The sequence below is a fragment of the Gracilinanus agilis genome, chromosome 2, assembly GCF_016433145.1.
Source record: "Gracilinanus agilis isolate LMUSP501 chromosome 2, AgileGrace, whole genome shotgun sequence".
Lineage (NCBI taxonomy): Eukaryota > Metazoa > Chordata > Mammalia > Didelphimorphia > Didelphidae > Gracilinanus > Gracilinanus agilis.
This window is the reverse complement of record NC_058131.1, coordinates 266,339,193-266,361,691: the sequence shown is the minus strand read 5'-3', so window position 1 is coordinate 266,361,691 and position 22,499 is coordinate 266,339,193. Positions and strand designations below refer to the sequence as shown.

The window sequence follows — 22,499 nt, the reverse complement described above, 5'->3', positions numbered from 1 at the left end:
TTTATAGTGATCTCCCCTTTATAACAAAGAATTTTTTAAAAGAGAACTAAAAATTGGTTGGGCAAAACCAACTTCTACTTTGACTATGTCTGACAATATATTTTTTGATCATTAAAAAAGAACAAAAAGATTCATGGTTGGTAAAGAAAAACATGTTGTTAGACCATTTTTGTTGCTATTTTAATCACAACCAAAAGGAATTTATGAAGTACCTTGGAATTATTTATATGTCTGAGATTTCCCTACTGAGTGGTTAGTAAATACTTTTTTCTTTTCTGTTATTACCAAACATGTTTTTTTCTAGTGGTTTTATTTTAAATTTAAGTGATTTTTTTAACCATGTTTATACCTATTTTTTAAAGTAGGGTAAGCTATTAATACCTAAACAGAGACTTTAATGGGAATTTCATATTTATATCATAATGTACTCTTGAGAAACACCGTTATACTTGTTAAGCATCTCTCACAATAGACTTACAACTCCAAATATCTATGAATCATTCTTTTCACTTTTTATGAATCATAAAAAAAATTACAAATACTTTGGGGGGAAAGAATGTAGAATTTTATATTTAGTTGCTAGGAATTGTCCCAGAGACAAGCATATACTTACTTTCCAAAGCTTACTTTTCCAATTGTGCTCATTCTTCCAGAACGCTTTAACACACCACTCCATTAGTTATTCCCTCATTCCTTTCCATTTTAAATACCTCCTCCACCAGCTTTCTTTCATCTACCTGCAAATGTGGAGTGTCCTTTATCTTAAAAATCTAATACCCAAACTTTACCCTTCTCTATTTCCCAAGCCAACATTCTCCCTCCTCCTTTACCCCTTATCTATTATTCCATCTCTTTCCATCTCTGTATCAACTTGTACTCCCAGGTTGGGTGCACAGGAGAATAATATAATTTCAGATTCAGGGGTACTCTTTGAGTCCATGTTTCTAAGACTATAACTCATAAGCCCACATCAGTGTGCAGCCAGAGGGTGAAGTTCAAAGCAAAGGCATTTACTGAAATGGCATTGTAAGACCAATAGCCACAAAACATTCTTCCTGTTAACCTAGGACACATATGTATAAAACCGCACACTGGAAAAAGTGGACACAGACTATTTGAGAAATGTATTCATGACTCGTTTTTTAATTAATATAATCATTAACACATAATTTAATTAATGCATTCATCCAGAATATAGCTGGAAGTATACCAACTGTAGAGGTCAAAAAGCCATACCATAGGCTCGTTAAGAAAATGATAATGACTGTATGTGGAGAATTCAGTTCAATTCGACAAACATTTATGAACCATTTTCTGTTTGGAAAGCACTATGCTAGGTCCTAGAAATGTAAAGACAGGACCAAAATAAGCCTTGTTCTCAAGACGCTTATTTTCTAAGAAAAATAGTTTATTATAACAGTAGCTCAGATTTACACATCATTTTAAGATTTGCAATGTGTTTTCTACACAACCTTGTGAAGTAGATATTGCAAGTATTTTTATACAAATTTACAGATAAAGGGTTAAAAGGCTTGCCCAAATTGCAAGTTAACAAACATCAAAGTCTGAATTCAGACTTGGGTCTCTTCTGACTTTGAGGTGGTATAACAAGGTGCAAAATAAGAGAGTTAGAATTTTTTGGTATAAAAGTTGTCATAATATTACCCCCTCTAGATATTCTGTATACCTGATAAATTGGCTGGTTCTCTGTTACCATGTACGCATATACTTTGTACTTTTCTGTCCCTTTATTTTTTCTTTTTTCACTATGCCTGGAACACCATATCTGGGGGGACAAACTGACAATCTCAGATCAACTTTTCATCCATAAAGGCAAAGATTTTGTAAAATCTTAATGTTTAATAGAACTTAGAGTGTATATATGAGAGGTAGGGGATATATATGACTAAGCAAAGGGGTTTTTCATTTTAAAATTTTGTATTGAGCTTTTTACACACCCTTCAGTTCTTAAAATGTTCTCTCACCCCCCCCACTCCTTCCATATTTTCCTTATAATAAAAGATTGATCATAATGATTTTGCAACTTTCACTTATTTTGTTATTCTTTCCTTTTACATTGTGGTAGTCATCACATAAATTTTTCCTGGTACTGTTTACTTCACTTTGATTCAGTTCATATATCTTGTTTCTCTGTAGTCATAGTCCTCATTTCTTATAGTCCATTACATCATGTGCCATAATTTGTTTAGCCAATTTCCAATTGAGCATTGTATATTTTTTTAAATGAATGTGATCAGCAATAAAAGCAATACCAGCAGATTGGTTTGGTGCTTAGGTATCTTCCATTCCTTTCACATCCTTTTTATCTTCATTCTATCCTCTGTCCCTATCATTAGGGATCCTCCTGGGGAAGTTCATGTAAAACGGTCCAGAAGAAGATGGAGAAACTAGTGAAGGATCATAAGATCATAGATCTGGAACTAGAAAGGACCTATTGGATATGAACTGCTCATTTTTTAAAAAAAACTTAGAGGAGTGAAGTTACTTGCACATTGCTGTACAGGTTTCTAAGTTTTACATATAGGACTCAAACCCAGGTCCTCTGATTCAAATCCATTATTTGTCTATGTTACCATACTGGATCAATTAGAGAAATAAAAACAATAAGAGTATGGTACGAGACTATCCAGTAGAGGGGAGTAGTCAATAGTGAGAAGCTTCAGAGGTCAAGGAAGATGCAATCTGAAAAAATCCATTGGATTTTGTTAATTTAGAGTGTTTTTGGCCTTGAGAGAACAGTTTCATTAAAGTGGTCAGAGTGAAAGATATTACAAAAATATGAGAAAAAGACAAATAATGTAGAAATGATAGCATAAAACTCTTTGACCCAGCAAAACCAATACTAGATCTGTATCCCAAAAGAGATAAAAGGAAAAAGACTTCTTTGTATATTAATAGCAACTCTCTTTGTGGTCTCAAAGAAGTGGGAATTAATTGTGGTATATAATTGTGACAGAATAATACTGTGCTGTAAGAAATGACAAAGGGGATGGTTTCAGAAAAACCTGGGAAGACTTATATGAGTTAATGCAAAGTGAAGTGAGCAGAACCTGGAGAAAGTTGTACACAGTAACAATAGTATTGTAATGATAATCATCTGTGAAAGACTTAACTACTTTGAACAATACAATGACCCATGACAATTCCAAAGGACGTGTGATGAAAAAAAATACCATCTACCTCCAAAGAACTGATGGACTCTAAGGACAGATTAAGACTTTTTTTTTTTTACTTTATTTGTATTGCTTTTTAAAAAAACATGGCTAATGTGTAAATATGTTTTGCATGACTTCATATGTATAATGGGTATCATTTCTTGCCTTCTCAGTGGGTAGGGGAATCAATTTATACATAAAAATGTTACTATCCTACAAGGTTTTTTCTTTAAAGCCACTACTAAATGTTTCTTTTTTTTACCCTTAAAATTTGTGGAAGATAATTTAAAAAATCTATAAGTACTTTGAAAATGATTGGAGGAGATAGCTAGGTGACTCAGTGGATAGAGCCGGGCCTGGAATTGGGAGTCCTGGGTTCAAATTTGACCTCAGCTACTTTCTAGCTATGTGACCCTGAGCAAGTCATAGTCTCTATTGCCTAGCCCTTATGTGTACTTCTGCCTTAGAACCAAACATAATATTGATTCTAAGATGGAAGGTAAGGGTTTTTTTAAAAAATGATTGGATATGGGGCAGCTAATTTGGTGGCTTAGTGGATAGAGAGCCAAGCCTGGAGATGGGAGGTACTAGGTTCATATCTGGCCTCAGATACTTCCTAGCTATGTGACCCTAGTCAAGAAACTTAACCCCAATCCCCCAGCCTTTACCACTCTATTGCCTTGGAACTTGTACTTCGGATTGATTCTAAGACAAGAAGATAAGGGTCACTTCTTTAAATCTCTATTTGAATCTTCTTGCAGAGTTTCATTAATAAAATTTCCTGTTACTCTGACACAGACTAACTTTTATAATTTTCTTCAAGCATTAGTAGAAAACTATGTCTACCAAGGCCATCCTATATCTAATTTTTTTATTCTACCACCTATGGACAACCAATATACAGGATTTTACATTTAGTAGTAATTTCAGTTTACCCTAAAAATTTCAAAATCTATCTTTACCCACTGCTCCAAACTCTACCCTCTAACCTAGTGGATACAAAGTAGTTGGAGACTTATAGAGATTCATTCTTTTATCCGGTTCTTTTAGTCCTCCTCAGATCTTCTGTTGCTACTGGTTAATGAGAAGGAAAAGAACAATAAGATAGATTCCTGTTGAGCTGTTCAGGAGGAATATACTCATTCCTTTCCAGTCAGCAGGGGGAGCACAGAGGTAGACAGGTGGCAAAAGTAGTAGCAAACTTGTATCAGATATAAGATTCATTAAATTACCATTGTTCAGACTTAGGTTTATTTAGGTGTGATAGTGATATAAAATCTAATGGCCCTGAATTTGAAAAAAATTATTATGACAAATAACCTGACAGTATGGCTCTTTGGGGACAGAAATCACTCTCCTAAACCTTGATTTAGTACTTTGCATACATTCAGTGCAGCAAATGAAATATATTCATGGCATTCTTCAAATTTCATGGATTTTGTGAGTTTCCAGAGTTCGTGATTTATATAGTCCTTATCCATGTAGCATTAACTGTTGGATGATTGAGTTGGAATGAATAATAAATATATATTTTTACTATCATGGTTTCTGTTTATAATTTTTAAAAATAATATTAAAGTTGAAGTCTTTTTTACTTTACTATATTAGTAAGGGGCAGCTAAGTGGCTCAATGATTTGAGAGCCTGAAAGTCCTGAGTTCAAATGTGACCTCAAACATTTCCCAGCTATGTGACACTAGACAAGTCACTCAACACCTATTCCCTAGCCCTTACTACTCTTCTGCCTTGGAACCAGTATACAATATTCCAGTACACAGAATAGATTCTAAGATAGAAGGTAAAGGTTGTGGCAGGCTGAGACCCTCTGGTCCTGCAGGGTCTCAACCTGCCACAAAGGGTAAAAAAAAAGATATTAATAGAAAGGATTTCATGGAATATACTATCTTTCCACCAAGGTGACCTCATGTGACTAATACCCAGAAAGTAATATTTTTTAAGTTATTGATTTTATAACCATGTATTTTCTCCTTCATTAAGTAACACTGAGTTCTTATTAGACATTCCTGGGTGAATCAAAATATGTCCTCTCAAGGAAAATGTTCCTAAAGCAAAATATTGATATACATTATTTTTATTTGTTCTTTTTTCCTAAGATTATTAGAGTCTTGGAAGAATCTGTTTTTGTTGGGTTGTCTAGACTAACCAGAGGTGTTGCTTTATGGTTTGTTTGCTTTTTTGACCTTGGATCAATAGTAGTTGGCCCTGGATCAAGAAATTATTGTCAAGAAACTATGCCACACTCGGTTCCTGATATTTCCTAGGATTATAATATAAATCTCAGCACTATTGCTTACTACTTGTAACCTTGGACAAGTAATTTAACCTGTTTAGGCCTCAGTTTCCTCATGTATAAAATAAGAGATTGGACTCGATAATTTTTAAGATCCCTTCTGCTTCTAAATTTGTGACCTGTAGTTCTAGTCCAACTCTTTCATTTTATGATTAAATAAACTGGAACTTAGAGAAGTGAAAAGTCTTGTGTCTGGTGTCACACAGAAAGAAGTAGAACTATGATTTGAATCCTTGACTTCCTTCATCCAAAGCCATCATGGTTCTCATTGTTCTGTTACAATTCTCACTATAATTTCAGGGATGTCACACAGCTGCAAAGCTGAACTTTCTGTAAGTCCAGAGACTGTCATGGTATTCTTTAAAAGAAGGTTGAAGAAAAAAAAAGATACTGAATTCAGATGCTAAGCATACAAAGATAAAAACAAGAGTCCCTGTCCCTCTGATATATTATAGAGTTTTGGGAAGGGGAGGGGGATTCAGGTGACAATTTTAACACTAATATCTAAGTATAAAATATACAAAGGAAACACAGATTATCCTAGAAAAGGGGGAGGAAATATGAAAAAAAATTCACTCATGAGAATCTACAAACTTGAGAAAGGCAACCAAGTGAATTACATTTGGATAAGTATCAAAAGAGAAAGAAACACATGATAAGAGGATACAAATATTCTACAGACTGACAGAACAACTAGAGGAATTGGATCCTAGTAGTTCATAATCTGCAGCAGCATGGTATGAAAACAGTAAAAAAAAAAAAAAAACAGTAGTATGATGGATTTAGGATGTGCTGGAAATGGTGCACTTTCACTAGTCAGAAGCCCTCAGAGCAGGAGTTGGAGTGCTCATTTGGAGACAGAGACATGGCATGAAGATGACCTGGGACCATCAGTACTTGGCAACTAACTGAGAGAACATTAAAGAAATCCATTCCATCACTGTTTTCATCATTAGCAATGATCCTAAGCCATCTTTGATATTACCTATATAATCCTGCCCAGCCAGCAATATAGGTTCTTTTCTTTTGGGATAATACTGAGAAAATCCATAGTTTTGTTGGTGTGGATACTCCACTGATATAAATTACAATCCCTCAATGGCTTCGTTTTAGTAGGTAGTCTAAGGGAGTTGCTCTGGCTATAAAATTCATCATCCTAAGACTAATCCCTGAAAATAGCTAGGATATTTCTCAGATAATAATTATGGTTTGTTACTGGACCTGCAAGCAAAATCTTTTTGCTTGATGTAAGAACTTTCAGAAATTGTACTTAGATAGCATATTTTTAAAGAATTTAAGGATTACCTATTGGACACAGTATGGAAATATAGTAGTATTTTATTAGGAAAGTAATTTTTTTTTTTACCAAGGAGAAAATAATTCTGTAAGCTCATTGTTAGGAATGATGTTTATAAACTAGAACATGTCCTAAGGAGGGTGACGAGGATAGTAAGAAAATTAGAGACTATGTTATATAAAGATTATATAGATTTATATGAGAACAACTAGAAAATAGTATTTAACAAAAATAAAACAAGGGTGCATCTGGGTAGCTCAGTGGATTGAGAGCCAGACCTAGAGACCGGAGGTCCTAGGTTCAAATTTGACCTCAGATACTTCCCAGCTGTGTGATCCTGGGCAAGACACTTGACCCCCATTGCCTACCCTTACCACTCTTCTGCCTTGGAGCTAATACACAGTATTGACTCCAAGATGGAAGGTAAGGGTCTCCAAAAACAAACAAACAAACAATAAATGAATAAATAAATAAATAAATAAATAAAAGAAAATTTAAGTGCTTGGAGAAATATTCGTCATTAATAGTTGGACTGTGTCAATAGAATAAAAATGTTAATACCCAAGTTTACATGTTTAAGGCATTCCAATCAAGCTACCAATGAGTTACTTAAAGAACTATATAACTATATATAAAATTATTGTAAAGGAACAAAAGATCAAGACCTACAAGGGAAATAATTTTTTAAAAGTAGTAATGGAGGGATACAGCAGTACCAGATCTAAAACTATTCCTTGAAGCAGTAGTCATTTAATAAAAAATTTACACTGGTTAAAAAGTATAAAGTGTTGAGCAATGGAACGCATTAGGAAAATGAGACTGGGAAACAGTTTAACATAATAGCATGGTATTTGATAAACAAAATCTCAAACTATTGGCACAAGGAATCTTTTTGGCAAAAAATGTTGAGATAACTGGAAAGCAGTCTGGCAAAAATTAAGTTTAGACCAAGAACTTATATACCATAAGGAGCTCCAAATGAATTCATGATAAAACAAAAAAATTTAGAGAAGGAAGAAAGTACCTTTCACAACTGTGGCTAAGTAGAAAATTCTTTGCTGAGCAAGGGATAGAGGTGATCACAGAAGATAAAATGGACAATTTTGATTACATAAAGTTGAAAAGCTTTTGCACAAGGAATATCAATGTCATTAGGTTTAGAATAGAAACAATTAACCAGGGAAAATCTTTGCAGCAATTTTTTTTGATAAATTGCTACTATCATGTAAGATCTTCAAGGAATTGTTTTATAATCAGTAAGATAAGGATAAGATGATCACTAAGAACCAGAAATTATTCGTAACAAATCCTATAAGACTAATCTCACTTCCTTTTGGACAGTTGGATAGAACACCAGGCCTGGAGTCACGAAGGCCTGGAACCATGAAGACATGAGTTCAAATTTGGCCTTGAACCTTAGCTGTGTGACTTTTGGCAAGTCACTTAACTCTGCTTGCTTCATTTTCATCCCTTGTAAAATGAGCAAGAAAAGGAAATGGCAAACCATTCCAGTGTCTTTGCCAAGAAAAGTACAAATGGGATCACAAAGAGCCTCAATGTAACTGAAATACAACAAAATCAGATCAGTTACTCATTACATTCTTGGGAACAAGAATGTAGGAATAGGGACTGAATAATAATACTGTTGGGTAGACTCAGTACTGGCTGATTGACCAGAACAAATAAATGCTGATTAAATGGATCAGTGTTGACCGTAAGGCAGCCCTGGAGTGCCCCAGGCCTTTGTTCTTAGTCTATTCTTTGTAACAATTTTATCAATTACACATTTACATGAGGGCATAGATATTATGCAAATCTGTAAGTCAGATTATGGGATAAGTTCCTAGAAATCTATTCATGTGGGAAAAAAAACTAGGGTTTTTATTTTAATTTTAATTTTTTATTTTTTCAGGTACATGTGGAAATATTTTTTGACATTTAAAATTCAGATATTCTTCCTTTCTTCCTCCCCTCTCCCTGAGGTGGTAAATAGTCTGACATAGGTTATACCCATACTTTCATGAAATGCATATTTCCATATTGCTCATGTCATGATAAAAGACACGTATCACACATACAATAGAAATCTTATGAAAGAAATATAGTGGAATATGGCATGCTTTGATCTGTTCTCAGATTCCAACAGTTCCTTCTTTGGCTGTGGATAGTATTTTCATCATGAGTCTCATGTGGAGACTTGATTTGCTGATGATGGTTTAGTCTGTCACAATTGATTATTGTATAATATTTCTGCTAAAGTATACATTGTTTCCCTGGTTCTGCTCACTTCACTTTGCATCAATTCAAATAAGTCTTTCCAGGTTTTTCTAAACTCATCCTGTTCATTGTTCTTTATGGCACAATAATATTCCATTACAATCATATACCACAACTTGGTTCCCCAAGTGATGGACAACTCCCTATTTTCCAATTCTTTTCCACTACAAAAAGAACTGCTAAAAAGATTTTGGTACAGATAGGTTCTTTTCCCTCATCTCTGATCTCTTTGGGATACAGACCCAGTAATGGTTTTTGCATAATTTTGTGGCCCTTTAAGTTTGGGTCCATATTGCTCTCTAGATTAGTTGTATCAGTTCACAGTTCCACCAACAGTGTATTCATGTTCCAATTTTCCTACATTCCCTCCAACATTTATCATTATCATTTTTGGTCATATTAGCCAACCTGGTAGGTGAGAAATAGTTTCTCAGAATTGTTTCAATTTGCATTTCTCTAATCAGTAGTGATTTGGAGCAATTTTTCATATGACTATGGATAATTTTAATTTCTTTGAGAACTGCCTATTCACATCTTTTGACCATTTTTTTTATTGGGGAATATTTTGTATTCTTATAAATTTAACACATTTCCCTACATATTTGAGAAATAAGGCTTTTGTCAGAGACACTTGCTATAAACATTTTTTCCAGACTGTTTCCCTTCTAATTTTGGTTACATTGGATTTTGAACAACAACTTTTTAAATTAATATAATCAGAAATCCTCTATTTCATTTTCCTTAATGTTCTCTGTTTCTTATTTGGTCATAAATTCTTCCCTTATCCGTAAGTCTGACAGATAACTTTTCCATGTTGCCCTAATTTTTTTATGGCGTTATCCTTTATTTCTAGATTAAGTACCCATTTTAACTCTAGCCTAATATATGATGTGAGATGCTGGTCCATGCCTAATCTCTGCCATACTGCTTTCTAGTTTTCCCAGCAGTTTTTGTCAAATAGTTCTTTCACCAAAAGCTAATGCTAGGGTTTTTAGTAGACTTTGAGGTACATATGAATCAACAGTGTTATGTGGCAGCCAAAAAAGCTGACTCTTAAAAGTTTTGAAATATAATATCTAGAGGGCAGGTAGGTGGCTCAGTGGATTGAGAGCCAGGCCTAGAGACAGTAGTTCCTGGTTTCAAATCTGGCCTCAGACACATCCTAGTTGTGTGATCCTGGGTAAGTCACTTAACCCCCATTGCTCAACCCTTCTTGTTCTTCTGTCTTGGAACCAATACACAGTATTAATTTTAAGATGGAAGATAAGGGTTCAAAAAAGGAATATATTATCTTAGGGCGAATGAATGGGATGATAATTCTACTATATTCCCCCTCTCTCCCCAAACTCTTGAAATATCAAGAATTTCAACTTATCTCAAACCACTGTCTCATTGTCCCAAAGTTCAGCTTGCCCCAGCCTTTTCATAGAAGACCATTGCAACTTTGGAAAAGTGTATTTATTGCTCTCGTCTAACTTTTAAGACACTATCTATGTGACCCCAGGCAGGTCACAATCCTGTTTGCCTCAGCTTCCTCATTTGTAAAATGAGCTAGAGAAGGAAATGGCAAACCACTCCATTATTTTTGCCAAGAAAACCCAAATGGGGTCAGGAAAAGTCAGACATGATTGAAAAATGACTTGAAAAACCATAAAACTTTTAAGAGCTACTTTCCTTTTGGGTTGTAGTTTCTACATTCCAGTAACTAGGGTTCTGGCTCAGGCCAAGATAATTACTCTTGGGTAATGAAATTTATTGTTCTAGTCCAGTGATTCCCAAAGTGGGAGCTACCACCCCATGGTGGGTGCTGCAGCGATCCAGAGGGGGTGGTGATGGACACAGGTGCATTTATCTTTCCTATTAATTGCTGTTAAAATTAAAAAAATTAATTTCCAGGGGACTAAGTAATATTTTTTCTGGAAAGGGGGTGGTAGGCCAAAAAACGTTTGGGAGCCACTGTTCTAGTTTAATTTATAAGAGCTACTTTATATTGGGGATGTAGCTTCCACATTCTAGTGATTAAGATTCTGCCTCCAAGCCAAGAAATTGCCCTTGGGTAGTGAATTTTGCCCTAGAGTCTGAAACTTAAAAGGATCAAATGAAATAAAATACATATTGTATTTCCCTAAGGAAGATCCAACTAGGTCTGGTGATGGGCTTGATATAGCTAGGCAGAATTGGTGATTGGACGTTAGGAGGGAAGGAAGAGCAGGCTTCCTCTGAGCATGCAGTCTAAGTATCTTCTTTGGTTCTTCCAGCAAAGTGGAAAGGAGTAGGGGAGGCAGGGAATAGACAAATTCTGGCTGGGTCTAGGATTGGGAATAAATGACCTTCTTGAATGAAATAGGTCCTTTAGTGTGAATATAACAGGTGGCCCTTAAGGGTTAGGGTTAGGCCCTTTGAGGGCTACCTCATAAAACATTTTGCCACCTGTGAAAAGGGACATCTAGTGACCAAAGGTAGGCTAGAAAGTCTTTCCCTCTCCTCTGTCTGTAACTGGCCAGATAAATCTACATTGGTCCTTTGGCACTGATAATGGGCTGAGCAAATTAAGGGATTCATGGCTTCTTCCCAATTCCTGGTTTTGAAAGAGTTGGCCTAGGGGTTAGAATTTGGTTCTAGTCTCTGTTCTAATACTGTCTCTGGATCTCTGTTTTCCCCTGTCTAAAATGAAGGGGTTGGACCAACACTGACAGTTTGTGAATCCAAGACAGACTATTTCACCTCAGCTGAGCCTCAATTTTAGTAAGAGTTTAGTGAACCTCCCTGTGTGACCCTGGGGAAGTCACTTTTTTCTTTCTCAGTAAATAAAATTGAGTTGGATTTAATGATCATTAGTGGTAAGACAACACTTAACTATTCTTGGTAAAGATTCAGCAATCAAATGTCCAGTGACTAGACTCTATCTCAGTGATGGCGAACCTATGGCATGAATGATGGTGTGCTAAAAATGGCATGCAGAACACTCCCTGTGGGGGCACATGCCACCCTCCCCCCCCTCTCAGTTTGTTACTAGAAATGCAGAAGGATTCTGGCAGAGCTGCTTCCCTCCCCCTCTCCATCATGGCTGTTGACATTTTTTCACACCCCTCATTCCTCTGCCCAGCAGCCCAATAGAAGCACACAAGGGGGTAAGGTGGGCAACTCACAGGTGGCAGAGCTAGAGGTGAGGAGAGTGCTTGTGCCACTCCCCTCCCCTCTATACACTCACTGAGTACATCCCTCACTTCACTCACTCCTCTGCCTAGCAGCCCAATGGGAGCACTTTCTCCTTCCCCTGTGTGGGATGAGGGAGGGCAGGGCATGGCACATGGTCTTTAAAGGTTCACCATCACTACTCTATCTCCATAACTTCCCAGACCAAAATATCCTTCTCTGGCCACCACTCCACTATATATATTTTTTCTTTTCTGTTTAGAATGTAAGTTCTTTGAGGACAGGAATTCTCTTGCTTTCTGCATTTGTATTTCCAGAGATTAGCACAATGCCTGGTACATAGTAAGTACTTTGTAAATACTTTTTTATTAGTTTGTTCATTCATTAATCCCTAAAATCCCTTCTAGCTCTAACTTGATACTTTGAGGGTTTGGGGGTTGAAGTTGATTTCAAGATGCTTAATCTCTCTAAAATCTCTTTGTTATAAAGGTTATCACTCTATCTCAACACCTTTTGGGATGAAAAGCATAAAGAAACAATTATTTGAGGTAACCCAGTGTTAAGATCAACTTAAATAGCTAGCTCCAGACACTTCCTACTCATTTGACCCTAGGCAAATCACTTAACCCAATTGCCTAGAAAGCTTCTAAATGGCCCTCTTACTCTTGGGTAGGGTGGCAGTGATGGTGTAGGCAGCTTCCTAGTGATTATTTTATTTCCCGGGGTCTCTTTCCATCTTTTGAGTTGATGAATGGACTGATCCCACCTCCTCAAGACAATCCGAGAGTGGCTTTCATCCCCTTTGCTCTATGTGTAGCTTATGAAATTCCTAGTTGTAGATTTTCTCCACATTTGCTTCTTTCCTATCTACTATTTTTGGGGTGAGCATATATGTATTTTATCCTGCTCATATATCCAAATTCTACCTACCTTCCTTCTTTGTACCTTAACTTCATTGCTATACTAGATGATTATAAAGATCTTTTAGAGCAAGATTGCCCAGGAAAAATGATAGCTTTGCTCATTTGTCTTTGAATTAAAACTTTCCTCAAGTGATGGCATATGCTTTAATCCTTTCTTTTCTATAAATACACAGCCTTGTTTTCAAGTAGCAGTATATATGCAGTTGTATCTCCTCAATATATGCTTGAAAGTCAGGGACAACTTAATTTTTTACTTTTTATCTACAATGCCTGGCATATAGTAGACATATTATGCACATTGAACTGGATCATATATGTTTAGGTACCATCTATTAAAATAATGCTCTTGACAAGTTTGTTAAAAGGTCCTGAATTCACCAGATTCTTGGAATTTGTTATGTCCTTGGAAGGGACCTGGATAAATCTTTTGAAATATCTGGTAGTAGGCTTTATCAACAAATACTCCATGACATTTTAAATCACTTTAATGAATTTGAGTGTTTTCTACCAGTTATGGATCTAGGAAAGGAATAGTGGAGTAACATTGTGCCCAAGCAAAAACATAAACCTATAATAGTCTGGCTTAAACAAAAACTTAAAGGTAATAACTCCAGCTACAGTTCTAGTAATATTTATAGAACTAAAAAACTATAAATGAATATAAAAATGTAGTCATCACACTGGTAATTAGATTTTTCAGCCACTTAAAAGGCCATTTACCACAGGCTATCATGTTTGTTTTTTTATATATTGCATCTATGAACATTATTGGTTATGAAGAATTTTATTTTTTTAAAAGTGGAATTTATTAGTTAAAGGCAGTGCCCATGTTTCCCCATATATATATATATATATATATATATATATATATATATATGTATTTCCTACCTTAGTACTGCTTTTTTCTGCTTTTTTCTTTTAAAATTTAGTTTTTACTATGACCTTACACACTAAAAAGAACATTTCTATAAGCACAACAAAAGACAAAAAAGAGAATTCCATGAATCTATACTTCATACTGCTTGCTTTTAAAATACATATATAAAATACATATAATCCTTGTTCCTTTCAAAACCATATCTTTTGAACTACTTTCTTTTCTGTGCATTTTTTAAAATGTTACATTGACCCTCTTTTTTTTAGCATCACTATTGCTTGCTCCCTCTTCCTCCAGCTCTTCTTGCTTCTTGTCCCCACCTCTATCCCCCCACCCTTTGAACTGAGAGAAGGAAGGAGAGGGAAGAAACTCTTATAACAAATAAGTATAGTTGAACATTTCACAAAGTGGCTATGTCCAAAAAGGTATGTTTCTGAAACTTTTATGTATTCCTTCCCTCTTATACTCTTTTTTTTTTAAACCCTTGTACTTCGGTGTATTGTCTTATAGATGGAAGATTGGTAAGGGTGGGCAATGGGGGTCAAGTGACTTGCCCAGGGTCACACAGCTGGGAAGTGGCTGAGGCCGGGTTTGAACCTAGGACCTCCTGTCTCTTCTTATACTCTTTAACTACTTCCTCGATTTCCATTTGTTTCTCTGTAGTTTGAGGTATTTCTACATCAGACTTGTGTGTGTATATATTGTTATCCTCTTTTGTCCATTTCTGTTAAGAGTAAAGTTCATGTGATGCCCACTCCCCATCTGTTCCTCCATGTTTGTATAGTCTTCTCACATACCCCAATTTGATAAATAATTTTATTCATACTGCACTCCCCTCTTTCTCCTTTCTGTACTAGAGTATTCCTTCTTTTAGTCTCCCTTCTCTTTTCTCTCTTCAAAACCTCAGAAAATAGAACCAATCCAACTTCCCCAAACACACAGGCCTCTGTTTTATTAACCTCCCTTAATTCCCTTTGAAGACATTATAGTTCTGAAGAGACACGTGTTTATTCCTTCCCTTTTTAGGATTTGCCCAATTAAATTGCCCAAGTAAATTTATCTTTCTAAATTTTTCTAGACTCTTGTGTTTTTAGTTAAAATCCCTATTCAGCTCTGTTTTTTTTTTCATCAGAAATGCTCAAAAGTCTTCTATTTCATTCAAGATTCATTTTTTCCTCTGTAGGATTATGCTCAGTTTTATAGAAAAGGTTATTCTTGGTTGTAAGCCTATACTTTTGACTTTGGGGGTATTATATTCCAAGATCTCTAATGATTAGAAGTTGTCAGGCCTTGTGTGATCCTGACATTCTTTGGTACTTGAACTACTTCATTCTGATTGTTTCCAGTACTTTTTCTTTGATACAAGAACTTTTGATTTTAGCTGTGACATTCTTGGGATTTTTACTTTTGGTGTTCCTTACAGGAGGTGATCAGCTAGTGGTTCTTTCCATCTTCACTTTGCTCGCCAAATAATTTGAATAGATTTAGGCAGTTTTCATTTGTGATTTTTTGAAATATAGCATATAAGCTCTTCTTAATCATAGTTCTTAAAATAGTTCTCCTTGATTTGTTTTCCAGGTCAATTGTTTTTGACGGCAGGTATCTTATACTTCCTCTGTCTTTTCATTTTTTCCTAATTGTGCTTTGTTTGATCTAGTCTAGTTTTCAGGAAATCCCATTCTTGCTTACTACTTTCTTTTCTAAAGTACTTGTTCTCCTTCCAATAATTTCCTCCAGAGTTTATATTTTATTCTATTTACCTATTTCTTCATTTCTCCTAGGTTTTCATGTAATCATGGAAAATTCATTTTTCCCCTTTGAGTCTCTGCTTTGCAATTGCTATAGAGTTGGGTTTCTAATAACTTTTGATACTGGCTGATATTTTCTTTGATGTATTCATCTCTCCAGCTGAATTGGGGTTTTATGCCAAAGTCAGTCTCTGACTCCAAATGCCCCTCTTGTTGGGATAGTCATCTCTGATGTCTTACTCTGGCTCTATCCCTGACCTCTATCCCTGAATCTCTGAGGTTCAAGGCTTTGTCCAATATCTCAGGACAAATTGTTAAGGACCTTAGAATGTCTGAGCCTCGGCTGTGTCAGTCTGACCACTGCCAACTTGAAGTGGCAGACACCTTTCTAGTCATTGTTCTCTGACACTTCTGGCTTCTAATATCACTACTCTAGGCCTTTCTGATCACTTTGGGACTTTCTTGAGGAATTCTTTGGCCCTTACGGATTCCAGTGATACAGAGCCTCACAGGCTTTTTACACACTTCTGTTAACTTATCTTTTAAAAAGCTTCAATGAAATTTAAGGGCATTAGTCTAATATCCAGGACTTATATAGTATTGTTACTTTGAAAATTATTTTATATTCCTTTATATCAAAAAGCTTCAGACATTTTACACACAAATCATGCCATTTTACATTTTATTCAACATTTTCTCCCAATATGAATGCAAATGCTTTTTCCCATTTTAGGGGAAATGGTGGTTGTAGAACAAGGAAAGCAAAAGAAAAGGCAAAAATTAACATAGTAATAATTTTGTAAGCTAATATAGTCAAATATAAACTTTAGTATTTCTAAAATAATCATGAAGTATATAGGGTTAAAAAAGCTTTTATGTAAAAGGTCTACTTTTCTAATATTATTTACAACCAGATAGAATATTTATTCAAAAAATTAATTCAGCAATAAAGCAGAAATACTGAACACATTTGCTGATCACAATTCAATAAAATTATAGTAAATAAAAGGTCACTTAAGAATAAAAGATGCAATTAGACACTAAATGACATCTAAGAATTAGTCAAAGAGCAAATCATAGGAACAATAGAAAATTTCATCAAAGAAAATGACAGTGAGACAACATACCAAAAATTATTAAATGCCGTTAACATGGTTATTAGGGGGAAATATATCTCTAAATGCTTTCATCAGCAAAAGAAAGAATACATCAATGAATTGGACAAACAACTAAAAATAACTTGAACAATAAATCAAAAGCCCTCACCTAAGTAACAAAGTAGAAATTCTGAAAATTAATGAAGATTTTTAAAAATTAAGATATTAATAAAACTGAAAGCAAAAAAATATTGGGTTGGTAAATAAAACTAAAACTTTTTGGGGGGAAAATTAATGGTGTAGAGGCAAGAGAGTGGAGTTATTTGAAGTAGTGCAATAAGCTCCCTTCCAAAAAACTCATTAAACATATCTAGAAAATGTACCAGACCTAATCCTGCTGGGGAAACTCAGAAGAAGTCACAGTGAATCATTTGCCCATCCCAGCTCAGAATGAAGAAACAGAGATATTTCTTTGGACACTGGGGACAGATTGTGGCAGAGCTTTCTGCACTTAAAGCACTCCAGCTTACAAAAGGACTATGCACCAAAGTTAAGAGGAGATCCCAGATCCATATAAGACACCAAAAGGAGGAATGGTGCCAATTGGCAGCTTTGTTGCTTGCTGCACAGTTCTGGGTCACAAAAGAGCAGGCTGAGAAGGAGATCTGCACACAGGGATAGCATTCCCAGGAGAGGAAACCATGGACAGTGTTCAGAGAGAGGAGGAGTTTAGAAGCTACCTGCAGTAGCAGGGATTCAAAACTCAGATGGCAGGTACAGAGCAGGGTCTTATTTCTAGGATCTAGTCGAGGTTACAAAGGAATAACCAGAACAAGAATTGAAGACCAAAGGAGAGTTGACAATTCTGCCACTGTAAACCAACAGTGCTTTCCAGTTGGCTGGTAGGGATGGAATCTGACAGCAATCTACTGTTGCTCAGACTGAAACCCAAATCAGGAATTTGCAGAGCTCAGACCAGGGGGACAGCAGTCAGTTTTGCCCTGGATCAGACTACTTTGGGAGCTCCAGAAGCTTGCTGGACCACAGTCTGTCACAGAGATGCTGGAATAACACTATTTAATATTCCAAGGAAACAGCAATAGACCCAGCCCAGACTTTCCTTCCAGGAGTGCTGTAGGGCCCAACCCTAACCTACATCAGGAAGTAAGAACAAGAAAACAAATAAAAAAACAACCTTCCACCATAAAGAGCTGTTACTGGGGCAAAGATGTTCAAGACACAAACTCAAAAGAAAAAAATGACTCTAAAACACTTATAAACAAAGCCTCAGAGGAAAAACACACAAACACAAATTCAACCAGAATTTCTGGAAGAAATGAAGCAAAAGTTTAAGAAAATATTTTTAAAATAAGTTTATATAAATGGAATGAGAACTTTTGAAGAAAAAATTGGAAAAGAAATGAAAGCTATGGAAAAGTGAATTGGAAAGGGAATTAAATTGTCTGACACAAAAAAGTACAAAACTTCATCCAATTAATAGTCTCTATGAAAATTAGAATGGACTAAATAGAAGCCAATAATTCCGGGAAGCAACAAAAAACATTAAAACAAAGTCAAAACAAAGGCTAAAGGAAATCTAAAATCTAAAATCATAGCAAAAATAACTAACCTGGAAAACCAATGGAGGAGAAAAAAAATCTTAAGAATCATTGAACTGTCTGAATACCATGTCCCCTTTCTCCCAAGAAAAGCCTACACACCAAATTTCAAGAAATGAAAATCCCTAGGAACGTAATAACCAAAACCCAGAATTTCCAGATCAAAGAAAAAGGTACTGCAAGTAGTCAGAAAGAATCAAGTAGCAGTGAGCCACAGTCAGATACACACATGATTTAGCAGCCACCTCTTTAAAGGAGCAGACAACTTGGAATACAGTATTCCAGAAGACAAAGGATATTGGGTTGCAACCAAGAAGGGGAAAAATGGATCTTTAATGAAATAAAGAACTCCATACCACAATGAAGACAAATATCAAAAGGCAAACATGAAAGCACTAAACAAGGATAAATTGCTTAAAGTTTTCCTTACTGATTTCTGCCATCACCAGGGGTCGCAAATGTAGTCTAAATAGAAATGGCCCGAGAGTGGTTCTGATTGTCTTGATGATCTTAAGAATGAAAGGAGAGAGAAGAAGAATATACTGGGGTGGAAGGGAAAGGAATGTTGGGGGAAATGATCTTAATAATCTGGGTGCATGAGAAGACATACTAACTTGGAGTAAGAAGGCTAGAGAGTAGCATCTGACACCTTTACTTTCCTGAACTGCTCAAAAGAAGGAAGACTACACATATACATGCATGTATATATATATATATATATATATATATATATGTACAGAAATACATTTCACTAAGTAAGGAAATAGGATGAAAAAGGATAAATGAAGAGAAAAATTAGAGGGAAGGGAAGGATGCATCTAAGGATAAATAAAAATATTTATAACTCTTTTTGAGGTGGCAAAGAATACAAATCTGAAAGGGTGCCCATAAATTGAAGAATCAGGCAAGTTGTGGTATATAAATGATAGAATGTGATTATGCTGAACTCTTCTCAGTATGATAACCAACCACAATTTCCAGAGGACTAATGGTGAATCTTTCTGCCTCCTGAGAGGTGAAGTACTCAATTTAAGTGGGTACAAAATGAAAGATTCTTTATGGTCAAAGGGCAACGTGGAAAGTTGTTTCAACTGACTATACATGTTTGTGATAGGTTTAACTTCTCTTGTGTTCACAGTTTGGAGAGGGGGTGAAAGGGTGGATTTTGGCTAATTAAAACAAATAAAATATGTCTAAAAAAAGAAAATTATAAAATAAATATCTAATCTAATTTTTAAAAAGAAAAAACCAGATTGTTCCTATTAAAAACAAAAATGGAAAATTCATAATTGAAGAAGAAAGAAAATTATCAGAAACTATTTTGTCTAAGTCTAGTCTAAAAAAACATAACTCAGAGGAAACTGATAAATGTTTACTATATATTAACATATTAATTTAATATATTTAATATAAATCATATTATATTTAAATTAAATTATATATCAAATGCAATATATAATAAGCTATATAATATAATAGTTATTATAACAATGTATAATAATTATAATTATAATAATTAGCATAATAATTATTGTAATAATTAATAAAATATATAAAATTCCAAGATTGACAAAAAAAGAAACAAAATATTTAAATAACCCAATATCTGAAAAAAGAAACTGAACAAAGAATAACTGAATTGCCAAAGGAAAAAAATATTCCACATGGATTTACTAGTAGATTCTATCAAGCATTTAAGGAACAAATAATTCCAATTTTACATAATATATTTGCATTAGTGGGAAAAGAAATAACACTTCTAATATCTTTCCGTAATACAAATACTTCCCTGATACCTAAAGTGGAGAGAGATGAGGCATGGAAAGAAAACTAGATCTGTATAACTAATAAACATTGATGTTATTAAGCAAATAGAATATAATAGATTAGAAAGAATATATATATATATATTATTTGGTTGACTTATACACGGATTTACTATTAGGAAGACTAGAACTGTAATATCATATTAATAATACAAATAATTTAAAACCACATGATTTTGTTAATAGATACTGGAAAGACTTCTAAAAAAATCTAACGCTCCCTCTCCACTATATTCTTCATATCTTCCTACATGGTACAAAATCTTAAAAAAAAAAAAAAAAAAAAAAAAAAAGACTTGTTTTTTTCACTCCATCTAGTAACTGATCCCTGTTTCCTTGCCTTTCCTGCTAAATTTCTTGAAATTTCTTTCTATATATTGATTCAGAGAGTTAGATGTCATATGTGTCATATTACACTTAAAGTCTACATACTCTTCTGCCTTCTAACTTCCCTGCTAAAAAAGACACTCACCTCAAATCCCACCTTCTACAAAAGGAAGTCTTTCCCAGTCCCCCTTGCAGCAATAGGCTCTCTGAGCCCCTCCAGGGCAAAGAGTGTTTTTGCTTTTCTTGTTATTCTCAGTTTAGCATACTGCTTTTGCACATAGTATGCATTTTTAAAATGTTTATTGACTGGCTGACTTGGACAAGTCACTGCACTGCATTTGCCTCATCTGTAAAATGAAGGAGTTATTTGAGCTCTAAAACTTCTTCCAACTCTAAATTCGACAATCTCATGATTTAATTAAAGGTTATATGCCTCTGTGACTCTGTTCTTCTGAATAATGTGACTTGATCAAAATGCTCAGTCTGTTCTAGGCAATAATTTTTGTGGTAACAGATTAATCCAGTAAAAGTTTTAACTTCACTGCAGTTGACTTTGTGTTCCATCAGTGCTACTGCAAAATTTGGGCTTATAGGATACCTACTAGTAACGGTTTCATTTTTACCCTTACAGAATTTATAGAAGAAATAACACAGATTTCCAAATGAATAACAGAAAAGAAGATATGGAGATTGCCTCCCATTATCGACAACTTCTTCGTGAGCTGAATGAGCAGAGACAGCATGGGATCCTCTGTGATGTTTGTATTATAGTAGAGGGGAAGATCTTTAAAGCTCACAAAAATGTTTTGCTTGGGAGTAGCCGATACTTCAAAACGCTATACTGCCAGGTACAGAAGACTTCTGATCAGGCTACAGTTACTCATTTAGACATTGTTACTGCACAGGGCTTTAAAGCCATCATTGACTTCATGTACTCTGCTCACCTTGCTTTAACCAGCAGGAATGTTATTGAAGTGATGTCAGCTGCTAGTTATCTTCAGATGACTGATATTGTGCAAGCCTGTCATAATTTTATAAAAGCAGCTCTTGATATAAGCATAAAATCTGATGCATCTGATGAACTTGGAGACTATGAAATTGGGGCTCCTTCCAGCAGTAGTACTGATGCATTGATTTCAGCAGTAGTAGCTGGTAGGAGTATTTCTCCATGGTTAGCTCGTCGAACAAGTCCAGCAAATTCTTCTGGAGACTCAGCCATTGCCAGTTGTCACGAAGGAGGAAGCAGCTATGGGAAAGAAGATCAGGAACCAAAAACAGATAACCATGAGGATATTTCTTCACAGTCTTTGTGGACTAGTGACATGGGATATGGGTCATTACGTATTAAAGAAGAACAGATTTCACCATCACATTATAGTGGAAATGAATTGCGTACTGTCAAAGATAGTTCGGTTCAGAACACTTTCTCAGAACAAAGCATAGGGGATGGTTGGCAACCCACAGGCCGTAGGAAGAATCGAAAAAACAAAGAAACTGTACGTCACATTACCCAGCAGGTAGAAGATGACAGCCGGGCAAGTTCTCCAATGCCATCTTTTTTATCTGCTTCGGGATGGCCATATAATAATCGTGATCCAAGTAAGCTTTTCATTTTTATATATCTAACTCCAATAATAAAGAAAAATGCTTAATACTTTATATTAGACTACTTCTTTCCTTATTAGAGTATGATAACAATATTTTAAAAAGTGGAATAAGTCAGGATGTCAGTGTACTCAGGCATATTAAAAACAGATTATGAAAAATTTCATTTTCTAAGTCAGTCATGTCAATATAAGATATCTTTTGGTGAACATTGTCATATAATATAATTCATAATTATCCACTTAGTGGATCATGCAGCAT

General features: G+C 35.1%; 1 protein-coding gene across 1 annotated transcript in view; it reads left to right on the top strand.

The window, feature by feature from the left end:
• The first annotated feature begins 20,074 nt into the window (after positions 1 to 20,074).
• The window catches only part of ZBTB46 (zinc finger and BTB domain containing 46), an 88,718-nt gene continuing 86,293 nt past the window's right edge, over positions 20,075 to 22,499 (top strand). The window contains exon 1 of the mRNA XM_044663883.1: positions 20,075 to 22,232. Coding sequence (XP_044519818.1) covers positions 21,296 to 22,232 — 937 coding nt within the window. The 5' untranslated portion in view covers positions 20,075 to 21,295. The remainder of the gene's footprint in view (positions 22,233 to 22,499) is intronic.